Raw genomic sequence first — 24,604 nt, forward strand, 5'->3', positions numbered from 1 at the left:
TTCCTCTTCTTTCTATTTTGTTCTTAATTCTCAACAAAATGCAGGTGCATACATCAATACCCAGGAGGACACCTGAAAACAACCAAAATAAGTGGCTTGCTGTCATAGAATTGGAGATTATGTCTTTTTTTCACTGAACTGAGGCCTTTTCTGTGAATTTCAGCTTTTTTCAGCGAGATAAGGCACTTTGTCATTTTTAGCTTCCTTCAGTGAGAAAAGTAGTTTTGGTGCATGACAAACCAAAATGTTTTTCTAACTCTTCTGTTTTTTGCTTGACTCTCCCCAAAAAGCATGTGCATACATCAATACCCAGGAGGACACCTGAAAACAAGTGAATTTAGCGGCTTCCTCTCACATAATTTGTGGTTTTGACCTTTTTTCACTGAACTGAGGCCTTTTCTGTGATTTTCAGGTTCTCTCAGTGAGATAAGGCACCTTTGTCATTTTCAGCCTCTTTCACTGAACTGAGGCCTTTTTTTTGTTGCAGTTTTCAGCTTCTCTCAGCGAAATAAGGCAGTTTTTTTCATTGTCAGCTCCTTTCGGTGAACCAAGGCAGTTTTTGTCATTGTCAGCATATTTCAGTGAAATAATGCATTTGGCTCATTTTCAGGCTCTTTGAGCTATAGTCTTCTCATCTTCAGCTTGTTTCGGCCGAATAAGGCAGATTTTGGCTTTTTCTGCTCCTTTCGGTGAACTAAGGCAGTTTTTGTCATTTTCAGCAAAACTAAATACAGACAGACTTCAGCAATAAGTCCCCTCTACTGCATCTGGTGCTATGATAATGTACCCTTGTGAAGGAGTTCAAGTATCTTGTGGTCTTGTTCTCAAGTAAGGGAACAATGGAGCGTGAGATGAGCCGGAGAATCGGAGCAGCGGAAGCGATACTGCCGTCGTTTTACAGCACAGTTGTGACGAAAAGAGAGCTGAGCCAGAAGGCAAAGCTCTCTGTCTACCGGGCCATCTTCGTTCCTACCCTCAACTATGGTCATGAAGTATGGGTTATGACCGAAAGAACGAGATCGCGGATACAAGCGGCTGAAATGGGATTTCTCCGCAGGGTGGATGGCATCTCCCTTAGGGATAAGGTGAGAAGTTCAGTCATCCGGGAGGGACTCGGAGTAAGAACCGCTGCTCCTTCGCGTTGAAAGAAGCCAGTTGAGGTGGTTCGGGCACCTAGTGAGGATGCCACCTGGGTGCCTCCCTAGGGAGGTGTTCCAGGCACGTCCAGGTGGGAAGAGACCGAGGGGTAGACCTAGGACCAGGTGGAGGGATTATATCTCTTCGCTTGCCTGGAAGCGCCTTGGAATCCCCCTGTCAGAGCTGGCTGATGTGGCCAGGGAAAGAGAAGTTTGGGTCTCTCTGCTGGAGCTGTTACCTCCGCGACCCTGACAGATAAGCGTGAGAAGATGGATGGATGGAGTTAAATAAAAATAAAAATTTTGCTCAACTTATATTGGTTAATTGGATAAATAAATATTTTCCATTTTCTTCACAATTCTTAATTTTTTTCCGTTGTATAGTTCATAATTTTAAAATTGGGGATCTATTTTTCTTGTTTTGTTTTTCTTTGCATTCCGTACAATATTTTCATACGATACACTGTGTGCACAATTATTAGGCAAGTGAATATTTTGACCATATCAACATTTTTTTGCACAATTTTCAATTCAAAGCTGTATAAACTTGAATGCTTATTGGATTCGAGCATATGGGGGCATGAGTATTTGTGTAAATAGGGAGATCAACTCCCTACATGAAGGCATGCATAAGTATTAAGCTGGTCCTTTTTCTCATGCAAAATGTGCCAAAAAAAAAGATTTAACTTACTGTTGAAAAGTCAAAAATTGCTAAGATATTGATCACATTACTTTCAAATGTTTTGTTGCAAAATAGTCAACAGGTGGCAAGAAACATATTGACAAAAAAGATGCAAATTAAGTGGCAAAGATTTGAGGTGCATCAAACGTGAAGCTACCATGAACCCAATATTTTCCAGTGCTGTCACATCACAGAACTGCAACCGACGGTGGACTGCCCAGAAGAACAATATTCAGAGACATGGCCATGGTAAGGAAGGCTAAAACCCAACCACTACTGAACAAGACACATAAGTTAAAACGCCAAGAAAGGGCCAAGAAATATCTGAAGACAGAATTCTCAAAAGTTTTATGGACTGATGAGATGAGAGTGACTCTTGAAGGACCAGATGGATGGGCCCGTGGCTTGATCAGTAACGGTTACAGAGCTCTACTCCGACTCAGATGACAGCAAGGTGGAACTGGGGTTCTGTTATGGGCTGGCATTATTAAAGATTAACTAGTTGGACCTTTTGGAATTGAATATGCACTCAAAATCAACTCCCAAATCCATTGCTAGTTTTTAGAAGACATCTTCTTTGAGCAGTGGAACAGGTAAAAGTCTGCATCTTTCAAGAAGATCATGATTTGATGAAGGACAATGTTCCATTTGCATGCATCGAATAACTCCTCTGCATGGCTAGCCAGTTAAGTTAAAGATTAAAGAATAATGACATGGCCCTCTTTCTCCCCTGACCTTATTCAGGATGTGTGGGCCCTTCTTGAACAGAAGATTTAAAGTGAAAGAAAACAGTACACCTCTCTGAACAGTCTCTGGGAGGCTGTGGTTGCTGCTGCACAAAAAGTTGGTGGTCAACAGATCAAAAAACTGACAGACTCGATGAATGGAACGCTTGTGACGGTCATTGAAAGGAAGGGTGGCTATAGTAACTAATCCTCAAAAATACAACTTAATAAGCCTAATAATTGTGCACACAGTGTAGAGCAAAGTAACAAAGTGACTTTTTATTGAGAATCATTAACAGTTGTAGGGTGTGGTAGAGCAATAGCACAGCCTTAGTATTTAGTAACCACTTCTGCGAAAAACCAGAACTATACCTTTCAACATGATGTACATACACCATGGCTAAAATACACACACACACAAAACCACATACAAACGAGAAACAACAACACATGCATGCTTCGGTCTTACCTTCAGCAAAATTGCCATCATCCATCCATCCAGCCATTTCCATATTCCCTTTGTTGAATTAAATTTAAAATGTAAAATAGCTAGAAAAAAGAAACATTCCAAATAGCTACTACACCTTACCTCACAATTATTTACCCCTCTAAAGGTGTATTTAAATATTAAATATTTCTATAATGCTGCTTTCAACACACTTGTATTGTGTATTAAGAGTGTTGTTAACCAATACTCTTTGAGAACCTTGTACTTAAGATAAGAACAACACGTGCAGCCCTGAAGAGTCTGGCATAGTGTGACATCTGTGACATAAAAAACAAAAATCCTATTAACATCACAACACCTTAATGATGAAACTGACAGCGTGATCACAGAAAGTTGCAAAGAAAAAACAAGAAATATTAATGAAAACAAAGACAGACTTCATGGTAGCACATTACCTGCAAAGGGAAATACATATAACCAGCAAGCTTATTATAAAATAAAAGAGAAAAACACACATCAAAACTCAAATGCGTAAAAAATGAAAGCAATCTTTTCAACTGATGCTTCTTGTCTTTTGGCAAATAAAAAAAACATTCAAGGTGACAGTAAAGGACCTTTTCTTTTAATATAGTAAAAACAACAGGGCATACGATGGGATGGATAAAATGGCAGGGAAGAGGAACATAATCACAGCCTTGTTCTCTTGCTTGTCGAAATGCATGGATAAGGCCTCATCACTGCCAAGGATGACTATAGTACTATTGATCTAGTTGCCTGTACAGTTTACTAGAAGAGTAAATCATTCTTATCATTTTAAAATGTACTTATACTAATCCAGTGCTCCAAAACTCTGCTCTTAACTATTGTTAAGTACCAACTTTTGTTAGATTATTTAGCAAAATAATCAAGATGGTTCAAATTAATGTAATAGCATTAAGTAAAGTCAGATCATGTAATGAAATCTTTGTCAATTGTTGACCCATGCAAAACACTTCAGAGATTGCATCTACCTTTTCTATTAACCAACCTAGTCAGGGTCAGGGACTGGAGTGAATCGCACAATGCTTTGGGTGAGTAGAAGAAGATGGTTTATGTCCCTCTAAAGGCTAACAGTTAAATGCTTTAAAACTTCTGTATTTTAAGCCCTATTTATACACAGCATTTTAAGGACATCATATCTCAACCCTGTTAAACAGACTCTGTGAAACACCCAATAATTCTATTTGACAAAAATGTTTCAAATTCTCAAATGGCAACTAGGGTATGGTTAGAGTTAAGGAAATATTATTGTCATGGCAAATAGACTATGCTTACAGTGCGGTTAGGGTTAGACAACCAAAGCACTTGGCCAACAGTTCAGCCTGAGAGTGGTGTGTAATGCTAAGAGTAGCTAATTTAGCCAAAAGCCACTAGCCTCAAGCAGAGAGAGGAATGGACTTTTGTGTTCCGTTAAGCTCACTTTGGTTTTTAACTCTTCACAGATTTTATTTATTTTTGAACTTCATACAGAATGTGGCTTAAGTGATCTATTTTGATGTCACTGTGTGGAGGGTCACATAAAGTAGAACTCCTTAAAACCTGGAAACACTTTGATAATCTAAATCCCTTTCCAGATATCCTAATGGTTGTGTTTAAAAACGGTTTAGTCCTTGGAAGACTAAAGATAATGTATGCAGCTTCTAGAGATTCAACATCTGGCTAAAATGTATTAAATTGCAATCCTTTTATTTCTGTTAGTTTCATCTATAGTTGGTCTGCTTGATATCAGATTCATTTACATTAAGAGAGGCTTAATGTAAATGCAATCAGTGTCTCCAATGAACCTGATGTCTGTTAAAAAGGTGAAAGAAGGCAACATTACACTGACATTAGGAAAACATGCATATTTTTGTTTAAAAATGGAACCAAGGCAAATATCTGAACTCAAGACTTTCAGGCCACATATGAGGCAGTAAGTAACTGAGGCACAGTTCCATTACTGAACTAACTAACACTGGGCTGGAAATGCTGAGGGCACAGTGCAATTGAACATTGTCGCAAAGAACTTGGTAGACTGTGGACATATACTAGAGAAAAAGTCTTAACCATTGCATTAAGTTCGTCCAAGGGCCCCTGCACACATCACAATATACCAGGAGGACCGTGTAGTTTGAAGGAACAAATCCAATGATCCCAGGCCCTTGACTTGCTGCTTTGCACTAGTCCCTTGTTTGAGATGGTGAAAGGTACTTAACCAGATAGAACAAGTTCATCAGTGAGGATTTGAAAAAGAGTACAAGCCTTTCACATTCAAACAGCAGGACCTGAGATGCTGAAAGATGAAACAACACTTTGGCTAAAAGGATGTTCATTCCACTCTGACAATTGGAAACAGTCCATTTGTTTACATGGTCATTATCTCTGATTTGAAAGCATAGCAGAGAGACTGCTGGAGAGACTGATAATATTCTTTGTCCGTAATATTGCTGTCCATTTAGAGGAGACCATGAATGGTCTGCCCCCAGTAGCTGTCTTCACTTTAGACCAGATTTAACCAGATGGAGACAGATAATGGGATGGTGAAGGTCCAGATCTCTACTTTCCAGGACGATTCAGCACTTCTTGGGTATCCAAACTTTATTACATATTGCAGTATGGGATATGTCTTTAACTACTGATGAGATGCATCTATTTAAGAAGATTTACAACACACTTTACCTGGATATCCTTTTGGTAGGCTGAATCTGATTTAGACCAATGAGTATCCATATATTATTTTTTTCCCTTGGTTTCAGTGTGCCAAATCACTTACATTTTTAAGCAAAAGCGATACTTTTGAAACTTCACATTCTGCTCATCATTCAGAAGCTTGGTGAACAAAAAGAGGACCACAATTTCTCAATTTATGTTGTCTTAAATATTATTGACAGAGTGGGTTAGTGGTGCTGCTCCTATTTTCTAAATGTGTGTAATCTGATCAAAATCCTGTCATGTTCCCAAGAGATTAAATTAGGGCACTATTTTGTAATCAAGTACCAGAAATCGTCCCCGAACAGAATACATTATCTGCTAACACGTTTCTGCCTGCTTTTCTAATGCAGAATAGTGATTCTAATAGATATGTTTTTGTCCGCATTATCACCCTGCAAGTGGTTTAACAGTTTTCAATTTGATTGTATAAGTTATAGTAATCACCTCTAAGACCTTGAAATGGATGGTTTCAGGCACACAGCAACATCCTATTTCCATAATTATTTTATATACTGGATCCCAGTATAATATTCTCAGCCATATTTCTACTGGCCCAGCACTTTCCAGCTAAAATATATATGATCTTCTTTGACTCTCCAGATAAAAGTAAACATAACATAATTAATCCTTTGGCATCAGAGTATCCATAATTTTGAGCTTTTTAAACCTGCATTATACTTCAAACCACATATTTTAAGGCCATGGTCATAGATTCATCTGAATATCTCCAGTTTTCATTTAGTAGATGAAAAATGGCAAACCTGAAGCTTTGTTAAATGTTTATGTGCACTAATTGCATTACTCTTATAGAAGTCATTTCTCGTTCAATTTAGGGTTTGTTTTTGTCTCTGTCTATATTTTTAATAGTTTTCTTTCTTTCTTGTTTTTTTTTAGAACTCATGTTATAATTACAAAAATAACAGTTTTCCTGCTGTGGTGTACCAAGTGCTGGGTGCTGTGATAAAGATCGTCATAGCTCAGCGAGAGGTTCTAAGAAACAGTACCATACCAGTGACATACATCCACATGACCAAAGACTTCGTTGAGCACAATCCGGGTATCTTTACAACGTGTTCAATACGGAAGAGCTGATATTTTTTTTTTTTTTTGCCCAACCATTGTCACACAGAAAAGGATGCAGTGTTGATGTCTTTAAGTCTTGCTGGCTCATTCCAGGCCAAATGTGCTGGTTTCCTCCACCGCGATCAGCAGTTTCTCATACAACATGGTGTATGAAGGGTATGGAGGCAGGTCCAGACGGTTAAAACAGGTGTGAGCCCTGAGAGAGGAACAGACAAAGAGATAGACAAGAATAGTTAGAGAGTTTGGGGATTCATTGCTAATAGAGAATAAATGAAGAAGACGTCATGTTTTACATGATCTTTTGATTTGTATTTTTAATTCAATTTGAGTTCTACAACATCTAGGAGAATAAAAGTTCAAGGTTCAAGGGTTTTTATTGTCAGATGCACATTAGTTACAGTGTAGTGATGGCAATGAAAATCTTAGGTCCCGAGCTCCTCCAGTAATTTATTTTATTATAAAAGGACATAAGACAAATGAATCAAATTATAATATAAATAATAAAATAAAACAAAAAAAGTTGTGCAAAATCAAACAGAGTAGTTCAAGTTATATTAATATAGTGCAGGTATTTGTTAAGCCAGTCTATAAGTAGTGCAGATGAAGTACATGTCAGAAAAATAAATAAACACAAAAAGCTAAATTATGCATAGACTGCATGAATGCAGGATTCTATGTACATGTTAATACAAGAACACAAGGGTGCCCAAACAGTCGATCGCGGTCTACCAGGCGATCGCGGGCTGAGTTCCAGTCGATCGCCAGAAAATGTTGTGTGTAGGGTATCCTCCTACTGTTGTGTACAATAGGCCTACATTAAAACATCTTAAATAGGTACAATGAACTGCTGATCGCGTGAAGCAGCGTGTAGATTTGTACAGATATAGTAAGGTAGATCAGGCATAATCAAAGAAAAAATCTCACGCGCTTCTTTCTATCTGCACGCGCAGGGTATGGTTGCTAGGTTATAACTAAGGACTCGGAAGGGCGCAAGAAGCTTGACTAGAGTGAGTGGATACTACCATGGCAGCAGAAGCTAAAACATTTAAAAATGATCATTTTCATTCACAGTGGAAGGAGGATTATTTTTTTCGTGTATTCGAATGCCAAGTCCATCTGTCTTATCTGCAATGCGAATGTGGCTTTACCAAAGAAAGGGAATTTGGAGCGGAATTTGAAGACGGTCCACAAGAGCTACGATACAAACTTCCCAGCTAAATCACCACTGCGCGCCCAAAGTCAAGGAATTGAAAAGTCAGCTAGCAGCACAACAGTCCATTTTTACCAGGCCCAATACCACGAGTAAGGCTGCAACCATAGCTTCTTATATAATTCACCAGCAAGGGAAGCAAGCTGGAAGATTTTAAATATGAAAGACGTGATGGATGTGGCTAACAAGATTGCCTGTTCTGTTCGGGCCAGGAGTCTGTAGAGGCGATTATTCCGTGCGCAACTGGAGGAGACCGGTGCAGAACACCCAGATCTGCTGCTGCACACAGATGTAAGGTGGCTCAGCAGAGGTACATTTCTGGAACGGTTTTCTGAATTGTTGCCCGAAATTAAAGAATTTCTGAAACGTTCAAACCATGCTGAATATGCACAGCTAGAAGTCAGTCAGTGGCTCTTGGATTTAGCCTTTCTTACCGATCTGACTGACAAGCTCAATAACTTGAATCTAGAGCTGCAGGGTAAGAACAAACACATCATCAACATGATCAGCTCTGTGAACACCTTTAAAAGCAAGTTACAGCTGCTATCAAGCAGGTTGCAACAGTGTGATCTGCAGAACTTTCCACACATGGACACTGTGCGGATCTTGAGAGTGCACGTTATGATGATCAAGTGCAAACCATCTTGTCAGACTTTGACAGGCGCTTTACTGACTTTGCATCCATTGAGCCTGTTGTCAGTTTTCCATTTGGGGAAAATATAGATGTGGATTGTATAACGTCGAAAGTGGCATCACTCTTCAACCTGGATAGCGGTGCTATTGAGAAAGAGATCCTCACACCAAATAATGACATTGAGCTCAAATCAAGAGCTACACCTGACACAAATGTCCAATTCTGGAATCTAATGCAGAAAGAGAAGTACCCCAACCTCAGACAAACTGCAAAGAATTTGACTGCACTTTTTGGATCAATATATTTGTGTGAGTCTCCCTTTTCACACATGAAAATCATTAAGTGAAAATACAGATCCACCATGACTGATGACCACCTTGCGGCCTGCTTACGGCTGGCACTCAGCTCCTACTGTCCGGACTATGAGAGACTAGCTTCCTCCTCTCAGTGCCAGAAGTCCCACTAAGGTAGAGAACCACTTTTCCAAGTTGAATTAGGGATTTTATTAATTGGGTTGTATGTTGTACAAACATTTTATTTCAATGTGTTTCACAACAGTGCAAAATGAGCAATCAGGCTGATAAATTCAATTTAGTTGTGTTGTTACGGGCCAGTCCCGGCCTACTTGTGCTTATTCTTTGCACGATGTACATTTACTTCAATAAATGCATTATTATTGTTAAAACTTGATCTTTGTGTCAGAAAATGTTGTTATTATATAGGTGCACAATTAATTGTGGCTACATTATGGCTTTCGATATGGCTTGGTAGATCTCGACACACTATCAACTTTAAAAGTTGATCTTGGTTCAAAAAAGGTTGGGCACCACTGCAATAACAGAACGTAAGATTTAAGATTAAATATTATACAGTGACGTACAAATAAATCCTGATTTGCTGATAACTATTAAGATAACCAATTAAATAAATTGTGGGTTGCAACCAGATAAATGTTTTGTGTTATGGAGGCACTTAACAGAGCTCAGGTGTTTAGCAGTCTTATTGCCTGTAGAATGAAACTGTCTCTGAGTCTGCATAAGTACACATAAACCACACCAACACGAAAGTGTATCTATCTGGGGACTTCCTGTATGAAGAGTGAGGAGTAGACGTGTTTTCCTCCCGCTCCCTCGTTTCCAACTTTTTGGTATGTAAAAACCCCGTTATTCACTTCATCCATCCATCCATCCATCCATCCATCTTCTCCCGCTTTTCCGTCAGGGTCGCGGAGGTAACAGCTCCAGCAGAGAGACTCAAACTTTCCTTTCCCTGGCCACATCAACCAGCTCTGACTGGGGGATTCCAAGGCGCTCCCAGGCCAGCGAAGAGATATAATCCCTCTACCTGGTCCTAGGTCTACCCATCGGTCTCTTCCCAGCTGGACGTGCCTGGAACACCTCCCAAGGGAGGCGCCCAGGTGGCATCCTCACTAGGTGCCCGAACCACCTCAACTGGCTCCTTTCAACGCGAAGGAGCAGCGGTTCTACTCCGAGTCCCTCCCGGATGACTGAACTTCTCACCTTATCCCTAAGGGCGATGCCAGCCACCCTGCGGAGAAATCCCATTTCGGCCACTTGTATCCGCGATCTCGTTCTTTCGGTCATTCACTTAAAACTTTGCAAATCGATATAAAATAGCTGAGCAACTTGATAGATTAAGAAGACATGGCATCTAAAGCTACAAAGCATTGCAAGAAAGACTCTGTGCCTAAGGAGGACGTTGCTGCTGGCGACGTTATCATGGGGGCGCTAACAAGTTTGTTGGAGAGCCATAAAGTGTCTCTTTCGGCAGAGTTTAAAACTGCTATCGCCGCACTCGAGTCTAAAGTTGACCTGCTACATGCGACAGTGTCCGAGCTTGGGCAACGCATTACATCTTTGGAGTTGAATGCAGACTCAGTTGACGGGCGACTGTCGACTCTTGAAGATACATGCACAGAGCTGGCCGCTAGCAATGCTAAACTGCGGGCGAAAACTTCAGACCTCGAAGCCTGAAGCCACCCAGCTTCTGGGGGACCAAATCCTGCCTACCTCTCCTGAACTGGTCTGGGCCCACAGATCGTTAGCCGTGAAGCCAAAGCCTGGGGAAAGGCCGAGGCCTGTCATCATCCGCTTCCAGAACTTCCAGACCAAGGAAAATGTCATCCGCGAGGCCAGGAGGATGAGAGTAGACCTGCGGTACGAGGGCAAACCTATTGCCTTTTTGTTAAGATTATATCCCCGAGGTTGTGGCGCAGCGAGCTCTGTACCGAGAGGTGATGGCGCAGCTGTATAAGCTCGGACTCAGACCCGCTCTTCAATACCCGGCCAAAGCTGATGATTACGACGGAGAATGGAGACAGAGTTCGGCTGTCATCTGTCAAGGAAGCTAAGGAATATCTTGCCGCTAAACCGAAGTAACATACTCTGCTATAGAACACAGTAATTGTTGGCCCATCTGCTAGCTTGCCACATTACTGGGTGGTTTAGCTTAGCTGCTCGTTACCATAGCCTGGACTGCACTATAGCTACGTCGAACTATACATCATATGTATACATGTCAGTTTACGAAGGACTCCCTGTAAGCTAATGTTCACATAGCCGTGTAACTGTTTCTAAACATTTAAAAAATATATATAAGCAACGTGTAGTTTGTCTACTGTTCGAAGTAGAGGGAACGAAGGTTAAGTAAGGGAAGGTTAGGAGTGGCTCATGTCAGCAAGGTTTGTATCCAGGAGATACACATGTTTGATGCCCCCATTGGGACTGGGTTTGGTTGTTTGTGGATGAGTGTGTATGTGTGTGTTTGTTTGTTTCCCCCACCGCTCCCCCCGCTCTTTTCCTGTTTTCTTTCTCCCCCTCCCTTTTTATTTTATTCTCTGCTCAGGTAATGTCAAAACTTAAAGGACTAGGTCAATGAGCGATAGAAATATCAGGTTTATTTCTTGGAACATTAAAGGAATGAACAATATCACTAAAACCAACAAGGTAATTTCACATTTGCAACACCTTAGAGGGGACATCTGCTTTTTACAGGAGACACACCTCCGTACGGCGGAAATGTCTCGCCTCAAGAGGCCATGGATGGGTTACCTGTTTCAATCAAGATTTTTGCGAGAGGGCTAGAGGGGCTGCTATTATTATACACAGGGATATTGCCTTTGAACTAAACATTACTATATCTGATCCAAACGGCCGATACGTTATAGTATCTGGCAAACTACAAAATACTCCTGTGGTCCTGGCCTCACTATATGCTCCGACTTGGGATGGTGACAAATTTATATCCAAATTCTTTACTTCTATACCTAATCTCAATGACCATCAAATTATAATTGGAGGTGACTTTAACCTGGTCCAGGATATAGAACTTGATAGGTCATCCGCTAAGCAGTCTACTCTATCTAAATCGACTAAAGCCCTAAAATTTCACGCCGACCAGCTGGGCTTGAGGGATCCATGGAGGACTAGGTTTCCCACAAGTAAAGTTTTTTCTTTCTTTTCACATATCCACCACACTTACTCATGGATAGACTTCTTTTTACTTGACAATAAACTATTACATAACGCTCTCTCCTGTGAGTATCATAGCATAGTTATCTCCGACCATGCACCCATTTCTGTGATAATCAAATTTCCCCATGGTAGACCACCTCTAAAGAGATTTAGCCCTCATTTGTTGTCCAAACCCAAATTTAAGGCTTTCTTGCAACACAAATCACATTTTTCTTCGAGATAAACGATACTCCGAATATTGGCAGTGATATACTTTGGGAGTCCTTTAAGGCTTATCTTCGTGGTCAGATAATTTCTTTTGTCTCCCATTTCAGGAAATCGGAGCAATCCAAATTGACAGAATTTTCAGCTGATGTCCGCAATTTAGACATCCAATACTCGGTTAATCCCACCTCTATTTTGTATAAAAAACGGCTTCAGCTTCAATCTCAATATGATCTGTTATCAGCTGGAAAGATTGAAAGGCAACTTCTGCAAACCAGGCAACAATTTTTTGAGCAGGGAGATAAGGCAGGCAAACTGCTTGCATATCAATCGCAAGTGGCAGGTGCATCCAGGTTTAATCCCAAGAGTGAAGTCGCCAACAGGTGATATTACTACAGACCCTGCTGAAATCAGTAATATCTTTTCAAACTACTATTCTGAATTATACACCTCAGAGTCTTCTCATAAGGATTGGGACAGCCATAACCCTTTAGACACTCTAGTTTATCCCCAAGTTGATTGGAGTGGTTCTGGCGATCTGGGATCTCCGTTAACCATCTCTGAAGTTACAGAAGCTATCAAATCTTTACAGAGTGGTAAATCGCCTGGTCCTGAGGGCTACACCACAGAGTTTTAGCAAACTTTTTGTTCTGTACTTGCCCCGATCCTGGTGAGAGTATTCAATGATGCCTTTCTGAAATGCCAGTTACCGCCTACTTTGTCGGAGGCCTTTTAAACGTAGACTTTAAGATCATGTCTAAGGTTCTATCTAGCTGTCGGCAGAGGGTGATGCCAGCCCTGATCAATCCCGACCAGACAGGCTTTATCTCAGGACGACAGTCATTTTTTAATACCAGGAGGTTGTTTAACATTATTTATTCTCCCTCTACTAGTTCCTCTGAAGTTGTTGTGTCTTTGGATGCGGAAAAGGCTTTCGACAGAGTAGAGTGGGGATATCTGTTTTATATACTTAACAAATTCGGTTTCAGCAAGGACTTTGTTTCACGGATTCAACTCCTCTATACGTCTCACGTAGCTTCAGTCAACGTCAACGGTGTTAAGTCGGGTTTGTTCTCGCTCTCTCAAGGAAATAGACAGGGTTGCCCTCTATCTCCGTCATTATTTGCGCTCGCCGTCGAGCGAAGAAGTGAAGAGTGAAGAAGGATTTAGGGGCATCACACGTTTCGGTTTTTCGCATAAGCGCTCTTTGTATGCAGATGACCTTTTACTGTATATCTCCAGCCCATCGTCCTCCCTTCCTATAATTCTAAGCATTTTAGAGCAATTAAAGAAGCTATCTGGCTACAAACTCAACCTCCAGAAAAGCAAACATTTCCCTGTTTAACACCCTCGCTGAAAAACTTCCACAGGCTCTCTTTCCTTTTAAATAGGTCCCAGAGGGATTCAAATACCTGGGTATCCATATTACTAAATTCTTTTTTGCTAAGAACCTTAGCCCATTAGTAGATCATCTTAAAGCAAACTTAGCTACATGGTCTTCCTTGCCTCTCTCCTTAATGGGACACGTACATTTTATTAAAATGGTGGTTTTACCTCGGTTCTTATATTCCTTCCAACACATTCCAATATTTAAGAATAAATCCTTTTTTTCGGCACTAGACCAGCAGATTAATTATTTTTTATGGTGTAACAACAGGGCACGTATTAGAAGAGTAGTTCTTCAACTCCCCAAGTCTAAAGGGGGCCTGGCTGTGCCTAATCTCCGCCAATATTATTAGGCATGTAATATTAATAAGCTTCTTTTTTGGAACATTTATTTGGCACACGGAGAACGCCTTCGGTGGGCCCAGATGGATGCGTCCTCTTCGGGTCTCTCACTTTTGTCAGTGGTATGTTCTCAATTACGTTTCCCAATTAAAAAAGTGGCCCAGAATCCGATTGTAACTAGCACTAAATACAGTGGGGCAAAAAAGTATTTAGTCAGCCACCAATTGTGCAAGTTCTCCAATTTAAAAAGATGAGAGAGGCCTGTAATTTTTATCATAGGTATACCTCAACTATGAGAGACAGAATGAGAAAAAAAAATCCAGGAAATCACATTGTAGGATTTTTAAAGAATTTATTTTCAAATTATTGTGGAAAATAAGTATTTGGTCAATAACAAAAGTTCATCTCAATACTTTGTTATATACCCTTTGTTGGCAATGACAGAGGTCAAACGTTTTCTGTAAGTCTTCACAAGGTTTTCACACACTGTTGCTGGTATTTTGGCCCATTCCTCCATGCAGATCTCCTCTAAAGCAGTGATGTTTTGGGGCTGTCGCTGGGCAACACGGACTTTCAACTCCCTCCAATAATTTTCTATGGGGTTGAGATCTGGAGACTGGCTAGGCCACTCCAGGACCTTGAAATGCTTCTTACGAAGCCACTCCTTCGTTGCCCTGGCGGTGTGTTTGGGATCATTGTCATGCTGAAAGACCCAGCCACGCTTCATCTTCAGTGCCCTTGCTGATGGAAGGAGGTTTTCACTCAAAATCTCACGATACATGGCCCCATTCATTCTTTCCTTTACACGGATCAGTCGTCCTGGTCCCTTTGCAGAAAAACAGCCCCAAAGCACGATGTTTCCACCCCCATGCTTCACAGTAGGTATGGTGTTCTTTGGATGCAACTCTGCATTCTTTCTCCTCCAAACACGACGAGTTGAGTTTTGACCAAAAAGTTCTATTTTGGTTTCATCTGACCATATGACATTCTCCCAATCCTCTTCTGGATCATCCAAATGCCCTCTAGCAAACTTCAGACGGGCCTGGACATGTACTGGCTTAAGCAGGGGGACACGTCTGGAACTGCAGGATTTAAGTCCCTGGCGGCGTAGTGTGTTACTGATGGTAGCCTCTGTTACTTTGGTCCCAGCTCTCTGCAGGTCATTCACTAGGTCCCCCCGTGTGGTTCTGGGATTTTTGCTCACCGTTCTTGTGATCATTTTGACCCCACGGGGTGAGATATTGCGTGGAGCCCCAGATCGAGGGAGATTAGCAGTGGTCTTGTATGTCTTCCATTTTCTAATAATTGCTCCCACAGTTGATTTCTTCACACCAAGCTGCTTACCTATTGCAGATTCAGTTTTCCCAGCCTGGTGCAGGTCTACAATTGTGTCTCTGGTCTCCTTTGACAGCTCTTTGGTCTTGGCCATAGTGGAGTTTGGAGTATGACTGTTTGAGGTTGTGGACAGGTGTCTTTTATACTGATAACGAGTTCAAAAAGGTGCCATTAATACAGGTAACGAGTGGAGGACAGAGGAGCCTCTTAAAGAAGAAGTTACAGGTCTGTGAGAGCCAGAAATCTTGCTTGTTTGTAGGTGACCAAATACTTATTTTACCGAGGAATTTACCAATAAATTCATTAAAAATCCTACAATGTGATTTCCTGGATTTTTTTTCTCATTCTGTCTCTCATAGTTGAAGTGTACCTATGATAAAAATTACAGGCCTCTCTCATCTTTTTAAATGGGAGAACTTGCACAATTGGTGGCTGACTAAATACTTTTTTGCCCCACTGTATTTGGGGTCAGTTTAGGAGGCAGTGTGGCTTACATGCGTCATCAGGTCTAGCCCCAGTCTATCGAAACCACCTTTTCCTCCCGTCATGCTCGGATCCACTCAAGGAGGCTCACCCCCATTATATATGATAACATTTTTAAGATAAATCCTACTTGCTTACATTCCCTTAGAGTGGTATGGGCCCAGGACCTCTGAATTAACATGTCAGATGATCAGTGGGGACATATATTAGACCTGGTACACACCTCTTTTATATGTGCAAGGCATAATTGCAGTACATTTTATGAACGCAAAACTGGCTAGGATGTGTGCTGACAGGTCTGACGCATGTAATATATGTACACAGTCTCCAGCTGACTACATGCACACGTTTTGGTCGTGCCCTAAACTATCAGAGTTCTGGTGTGCAATATTTGGTTCACTCGGGATGGTCTTAGGTGAGACAGTGGACCCTAGCCCCCTCACTGCCCTTTTCGGAATTCCTTCGTCACCCAATGCACCCATTACCAGACAACGAGTTATGGCATTCACCACTGTGCTTGCTAACAGGCTTATTCTCCTTAAATGGATACATCCTTCTCCTCCCACCCATAATAGATGGATACAAAAAATCTTGTATTTCATTAGGCTTGAAAGGAGTAGGTTCTCCCTTAGAGGCTCCCTGACGACGTTCCAAAGAACCCAAAACTTAATAGAGACACCCCCCCCTTTTCTTTGCAATATATATATATATATATTTTTAAATATTCATCCTTTATTTATTTGTTTTTGCTGTTATTTCCTTGTCCCCCCCCCCCTCCCCTTGTATGTATGTGTGAATGAGATTGCGGGGTAATGGGGCTTTTGGTTGTTTTAATATTTGTATTAGAAAATCACAGTATTTGACATGTAAAATGTCTGTTTGCTACCCGTGAAAAAACTAATAAAAAGATTTGTCAAAAAAAAGTGTATCTATCTATGAGGTATTTCTATGCAAGCCCATATAAAAGATATAGACAAAGAAAAGATGCTAACTGCACTTACCATTCTGATACGTCTGCTTTGTTTCTAATATTGTGAGCAACAGACTTCTCATCTTAGTCAAACATTTCTTGCTAAATAACTCTTATATGATTGCCTTAATATGGACAACCTTTTACTTCCTGTGCCTTTTCCGAAAGTGCGATTGCAATTGGCCACTGTAGTTTTTAACAAACATCACTCTGACAACAGGAAATAGTGCATTTTTTTAGACTATTTGCATCCGTGCATTTAAACAAAGTTGTTGCTCTAGTGAATGTTACTGGAAGCTCAACCGAGTTAAAGATGCATGTGCATTGCATGTGCTCCTGGAAATAAGGTAATAATTTAAGGATTGTATAGATCTCAAACACACACACACACACACACACACACACACACACACACACACACACACACACACACACACTAAATAGAGCAGATCATTTGTACTAGTCTCAAATCCCTGTTGTTTTCTGAGGCATGAATTTCATCAAGCATAGAGCGGGTCTTTGCCTCTGACGAACAAAGTAATGAGAGCTGTTTAAACGCAGGTTTATAGTGAACAGATGTAGATACCTGGGTAGTGATGTGACCTTGCCCCACTTCTCAATACAAAAGCGTCTGAGGCCGTTGGATCCCCGTAGCGCAGCAAAGCCTTCATAAGGCACGCTCGACGTCCCAGTGACAAACTGCAGCAGGCGGAGACGTTGCTCATTGTTGAACCGTTCAACAGCAGCCCAGAACCACCGCATAATTATGTGACCATCATGGTAACCTAGAGATTAGGAAAATGAATATGAGTCACACACACACACACACACACACACACACACACACACACACACACACACACACACACACACACACACACACACACACACACACACACACACACACACACACACACACACACACACACACACACACACACACACACACACACACACACACACACACACACACACACACACACACACCTCCTCTGTACTCTGTGTTGCCCCTCCAGTCACTGAGGTCAATCTCGACTGTACCAGCGATAACCAGTTCCAGCTCCCGCGCATCAAACACAGACACTAGCCTCGAGTCTACCACCTAGAATGGAGAAGAAAACAAGAAAACGTTTTATTTGCTTTAGTTTTTATGATCTATTACAATCATACAACAATTACTACAGTATTTGGAGATTTTGACCTAGCAATACCATGTTGGACCATGTAAAAAAAATGTATGATACTGTTATTTGCGATTGGCTATTTGACCCTATTGGTGTATTTATCAATTAGAAAAACACTAAACTAGTTTGAAACTTCTAACAATGTTGTCAAAAACTATTTTTTGTTATGAATCATCTAAGAACTGATGTATGTATTGTTTACCTCGTAGAAGCCTCTGACCAGTGCATCTGTCTGCTGCACCACTCCTCTCTCCACCCTCCACTTGGCCATTCGCTCTATATAATCTTTTTTGTTCTTCTCAGTCACCTGGAGGTTTGAGCCGCCCGACTTTAGTTCCCGCTCTGTCACCTGGCAACACAAGACGTGCTGGGCATAGTTAACAGTGGAAGTCATCCAAGCAGTATATTGAAAGTATTTCATTATGGAAATACATGTACTATACCAATACTAAGTAACACACACACACACACACACACACACACACACACACACACACACACACACACACACACACACACACACACACACACACACACACACACACACACACACACACACACACACACACACACACACACACACACACACACACACACACACACACACACACACACACACACACACACACACACACCTGGCCAAAGACTTCCTCATTGACAGTGAAGGTGAGATCCAGGATGTCAGTGATGTCGTTTTCCTTCATCCACTGCAGAGACTGGTGGAACTCCTCGTCCAGATACTCTAGATCGGACAGGTCTGTCGGCCTGAATGACAAACAGGGCTTACATTTACAACCAACGAAACTAAATATTCTCTTTACTATGCCTCTCCACCTGGATAATAATCAACTTAATGGTGAAGTCAAATGGAAGGAGTAGCTTATTCATAACGGTTTTTTCCTCAAAAGATCTTTTGTTTTAAAGATAACCTGAATGTTCCATACCTAGTCTATTGAGTAATTTATAACGACTTTTGGTTTTAGCTTTCAGTTTAAAAAGGTAATTTTCCTAAAAGTTATAAAAGTATATATAGTTTGTTTACTGACAGTCTGAGCAGGGCCTTATAGAAGGGTCTGGTGAAGAAAGCATCCAGCAGGTACTGATGAATTAGAGCCAGGCCAAGGATACGACCACTGAAACGGAACCTGGACACATGCAGGCACGCACAAAGGCACGAAGCAGGCAAACACAAACACACACACACACACACACACACACAGCAAACATTAGAATCAGCGAATGAATAAGTAAAATATATACTATAAATATATATACTATAGTTTCTCTCCTTCAAGATCCATGATGTAGCACCAGTTGCCTTAGCGCCTCATTGTCCTCCTATAATAAGTTTTGGTAATTGAGCAGCAGGTGACAAACAGTGGCAAGAAAAAGTATATGAACCCTTTGGAATTTCCTGGTTTTATGCATGAATTAGTCATAAAAAGTGATCTGATTTCATTCAAGCCACAAGTATAAACAAACGCAAGGTGCTTAATTGTTCATTTCTGTATTAAACACACGCAATAGACATTAGATAGAATCGGAGGATGAAACCCTCTTTATTAGTCACATACATGCACACAGCAGAGCACACACAGCGAAATTGGTCCTCTGCATTTAACCCATCCTAGTACTAGGAGCAGTGGGCAGCTATTGTGCAGCGCCCGGGGAGCAATGGGGAGGGGGGATTGGAGGTTTCCGGTGCCTTGCTCAAGGGCACCACAGCAGGGCCTAGGAGGTGAACTGGGACCTCTCCAAGTAGCAGTCCACTTTCCATATTTCAAGTCTGTTTGGGGACTTGAACCGGCGACTCTACGATTCCCAGTCCAAGCCCCTACTGACTGAGCCACTGCTGGGGAGCCCTGGTGTAAAAAGTGAACCCTTGGATTTAATAACTTAATAACAAACCTCCTCCGGCAGCAATAACCAAAAACAAACACTTCGGTAGCTCCTGATCAGATCTGCACAACGTTCAGGATAAACTTTTCCTTACTTAACTTCTTCATTCCACAGTTTCTCTATTGGGATATGGTCTGGGCTCTGACTGAGCCACTCCAGAAGGAAGAATTTCTTGGTTCTAAGCCATTATGTAATATATTTAGTTCGATATTTAGAGTCATTTTCCTGCTGGACCACCCAACCCCGGCAGACAGTCACTCTGACATTATCCTAATAAACTTGTGAATACATTTCTCCCTTTCCAGGCCCGAGAGAGCAAAGCAGCCGCAAAACATGATGCTCCCTCCCTCGTACTTCATTGATGGGATAATGCTGCGTGTTATTCCCCTTTAGTTCAAACTTAGTTTCATCAATCTTCAAAATATTTTCTCAGTATCATTGTGGAGTGTTCAGGTGCTCTTTGGCATACTTCAGGTACACAGTGGTGTTAATTTTGGAGAGCAGTGACTTCATCTGTAATCTTCTACCATGGACACCATGCATGGTTTGTGTATAGTAGACTCATAAACTTTTATATTAACAGTTCCTATGATAACTTTAAGCCTTCAGCTAAGTAGCTTTTTTACCTCAATGATCATTTTGCCTTATGCCTTTTGAGTCTTATTTGTTCGACGCCTGTTTCTATGGAGAGTAGCCACAGTACTAAACTGTCTCTATTTATAGAAAATGTGTCAAACTCTGGACTGATGAAAATCTAAACTTTTGGAGATTCTTTTGTAACCCTTTCCAGCTTCATACAAATCAGTCACTCTTGACCGTAGGTCTTCTGATATCCCTTTTTTGCGAGACATGGTTCACATCAGAAGATGCTTCTTGTGCAGGGCAAATTAGAATGTTTGAGTGATTCTGTCAACTTAGCTTGATCAACAACTTCAATCTTGTTTCAATGATTAAAACAAAGTTTGGTAAGTCCTAACTCAATTAGCTTTTGTTGACCTGTAGGGCTTCACATATTTCTTTCGACTTACAATGTGAAAGTTTGAATGATTTGTTTCAAAATTGACAAGAACACAACAATAATTGGTCTGCTGTTGTAATTTCGGCTGGCTTGTGATACGAACTTGCTTACTAGGTAGTGGTGACCGCATATGGGCTGCCAGCCCTAACCACTGAGCTATCCAGCGGCACATTTGAGGGCTTTTTAAGAAAATATTCAAAATGCTACTCATTTAGTTTAATAAATCACAATGCTATCTTTCAAGATCACAGTGTCACACATCACCCTGACTCAGGAAGTGATCAAATCATCACTGACAGGGGATGTTCCCTTTTATAACCATAAAATCAGTTGAAAGAGATAAAAGGAGCCCACTCTGGAGGCTTTTTGACAGCATGGGACACACCAAGGCTTTGCTGAACCATAGGCAACATTTTCCCTTCCTTTTTCTCTATTATTATTATTTTTTTAAATGGTAGTACAATAATGTGCAAGATAAGTATTCCCTGTACGAATGGAATATGAAACAGAATAGGGGGATGGTCACAATAAAACAATCATTTACAATAAAACTAATATTTTATGGACTGATTGAATAGCCAAAACAATTGTGACCTCACAGACAATCATTTTCAGGGGAAAAAAATGAATCAACCAGCAGTGTAATCTTTCTTTCTTAAATAAAGTGCAAACAGCCATAAAGAAAAGTGAAATTGTACAATTATAGTAACAAACAGTGCCAACTGACAAATTGCAGTTGAGTTACAGTATATTTAGCAAAAGACTGATTCATTCTGTGTCTCTGTATGTCTGTTTGTTTGTATTGCATAGCTTACCATTCCAGATGGTTTTCAACAAATGCTGACATGGGGCTGATTTGAACGGTGTAAGTATCGTTAGCTGAGTACTCAAACAGACCGTAGTATGGATTAAACAACTCCTGAGACAATAAGAAGAAAAACTCTCTGGACGGACCACTATAGTCCAATCTGAAAAGAGAACAAGAGACAAAAAACATCTTTACATACTTAAATGTTAAACTGATTAACATTTCCCCCGTTACATGCTGTATATTTAATACAAATCTGGCTCAATTAACTCCATAGAAAGGAAAAAAGAAACTGTTAAATAATTATTTTTTACAACTAAACTGATTATACAAAGTTTAAGGCCGGAGATATATATTTTCTCAAAAAGTTCCTTTTTTACACATGTAGTGGACAGTAAAACTTGACCATTGACATTTTCATATATCTGTTGCTGAAAATGAGGTTGATGTGAGTGAAATTGGCTGCTGTTTTGGCTGTAAAACCAACAGAATAAACCCTTAGTTAGGCAGCAATTATGTGTGGGGTTCAATGTTTATATTTACAATTAATAAAAGTGCAGCTTTAAAGATATTTTAAACAGTACCAAAAACAAACATGTTGGCAATACAAGTCACAAAGCTCTGTGCTTCAAAAGCTCGAAAGAACAGTCTCATTAATATACTGAAGCACATTCAGCTGTGTTATTTCATTGGTCACTTGTGTGTTGTATGTGTTGCTCACCCCTCTTCTCCAAGGAAAGTAACGTAGAGTTTATTTCTCTGCAGCTCTTTGCGGGAGTATGCCATCACCTGGTTAAAGGTTCCCTCCAGCAAGTGTTCTCTCCTGATCAGCAACCTACAACAAGAAGGACAGCTGATAGATAACTGGTACTATCCCTATGCGGCAACATCGGAATTTAGAGTTATTCTTTTGCTTCTTATTTACTTAACTGTTCAGTTTCTGTACATTTGATTTCCCTAATTGTAGGTCTAAATTGTGTTTTAATCTGTTTTATATAAGGGTAAGAATACAATTCTGGTACTTCTATTGGTGGGGAATTACTTAATTCCTAAAGATATCCAAATATAAATGTATTTATCAATGATCCTGAAACAATGGAAGCCATGGCCATGTGTCCATTGAAAAAGGACATAATCTAATAGTACTACAACTATTACTTACATAGTATGCTATCCTTAAATATGTAGTTATATATTATAATAAATATCATAGTTAAGATGATTTAGATCAATATACATATATTTGGGACCCTATTATAATAATCTAGTGTGAGCTTAGTCAGAACTGTAACTGTGACAATCCTATGGCAGAATATAATATAACGGCTTTGAACCTTTCACTTTTTTTTGATGGTGCATTTCATTTATTCATATTGTGTAATTTGAGTCTTACTTGATTTTGCCTGGTCCCTGCCCGTAGCCCTTGGCCTCTAGTTTCCTGTAAAAGTTTCTTAGTTTGGCCTCAAAGTCTCTGCGGTAAGGAGCTGGAGCCCTTGCCCTCTGCAGGCCTATAAAAACACAAAACCTGGAGTTTATATAAAACACTGGAAGATTTTTTTTATTAAACAATGTGACATTCTGAGACTGAAATTGAAAGATGGAGAGGTTCACAGCTCCTGTACAAAATCAGAAAATAAATTAACTATATTTTTGTAAAAATGTAACTGAGGATCGGATTTAAAAATGTAAAGCCTTACAGAAGCTTATATTTGTTGTGGTATAATTTAGAGTTTAAATGATACATTACATGAATCTGCACGCACGCACGCACGCGCACACACACACACACACACACACACACACACACACTCACACACGCACACACACACGCACACACACACACACACACACACACACAGAAACCTAACATTAGAATAATCAGTTGATGGGAAAATACTGAGTTTATACTGAGAAGACTGTGTCTACCCTATGTTATTTTAATATTTAATGACTAACAGAATATTGAATTATGTGAATTAAAAACTCTGCAGCATTGACATCTAGTCGCTCTCTGGGAAGAAGAAGCGGGGGACAAAGACAGTTTGAACTTTTGAAATATCTAAATCATAGCAGACAGCAACAGTTAACTCAACATTCACGTGTTCAAGACAGCAGTCTCATTGAGCAGCAAAGCAGCCTTACATCCTGCAAATTTGTTTGACTCTGAAGATGGTGTCGGCTGTGAATCGTTTTTCTATCAACATAAACAAGCCCACTAGCCTACTTAAGGTCTAAGGGAGTTAGTTTCACATTGGGCATCAGATTGCAGTCAATTGACTTGCACATGTAGGTAACTACTGTATGCCCCCACTGTGTTCTTTGATATTGAGCTACACATTTGTATCATTTAGCAACCAAACTGCATAAATATTTACTTTTCTACTTTGAGCTGTCTGGTAGCTGATGTATTGACAGTGTTTGCTACTGGTCAGATGGTGCAAACTGAAAAGCCACAACAAAAGGATTAAATAGCCAGCAGTGCAGCAATAATCCTACTTTAAGTTTGTTACAGTGTGTTTTGTCTCCAGTCATATAGAAACATTTCATAACTTACATTACTGACTACTGCAGCTGTTTGTAAATTATTGTGAATTAATGTATTAAATATTATTTATGGGAGACTGAAATGTAATGCTTTTTTAACACTAATGCTATTCCATTTGAATAATTACAAATGTATACAAATCATTCAATTGTTATGATCCGTCCAAATCCAATACATTTTAATAGCAAGCACAAGAGGTCAAGCCCTATACCAGGCATGTCCAAAGCTCAGTCCGGGGGCCAATCATTGCGGTCAGATTAAATACCGCGACTCAGCCAATAGGGACAG

The 24,604-nt window shown here is 40.3% G+C and overlaps 1 protein-coding gene across 2 annotated transcripts in view; it reads right to left on the reverse strand.

The window, feature by feature from the left end:
• Positions 1-2,821: 2,821 nt before the first annotated feature.
• LOC134858059 (E3 ubiquitin-protein ligase HECW1) overlaps positions 2,822-24,604 on the reverse strand; it is a 113,079-nt gene continuing 91,296 nt past the window's right edge. For both annotated transcript variants that reach the window (XM_063873924.1, XM_063873926.1), the window contains 9 exons: positions 23,165-23,279; positions 22,493-22,606; positions 21,779-21,931; positions 19,093-19,191; positions 18,682-18,811; positions 18,249-18,395; positions 17,850-17,964; positions 17,449-17,647; positions 2,822-7,000 (listed from right to left, as the gene is read on the reverse strand). In XM_063873924.1, the coding sequence (XP_063729994.1) occupies positions 6,889-7,000; positions 17,449-17,647; positions 17,850-17,964; positions 18,249-18,395; positions 18,682-18,811; positions 19,093-19,191; positions 21,779-21,931; positions 22,493-22,606; positions 23,165-23,279 (1,184 nt within the window). In that variant the 3' untranslated portion in view covers positions 2,822-6,888. The remainder of the gene's footprint in view (positions 7,001-17,448; positions 17,648-17,849; positions 17,965-18,248; positions 18,396-18,681; positions 18,812-19,092; positions 19,192-21,778; positions 21,932-22,492; positions 22,607-23,164; positions 23,280-24,604) is intronic.

Source organism: Eleginops maclovinus, chromosome 21, assembly GCF_036324505.1.
Source record: "Eleginops maclovinus isolate JMC-PN-2008 ecotype Puerto Natales chromosome 21, JC_Emac_rtc_rv5, whole genome shotgun sequence".
Classification (NCBI taxonomy): Eukaryota; Metazoa; Chordata; class Actinopteri; order Perciformes; family Eleginopidae; genus Eleginops; species Eleginops maclovinus.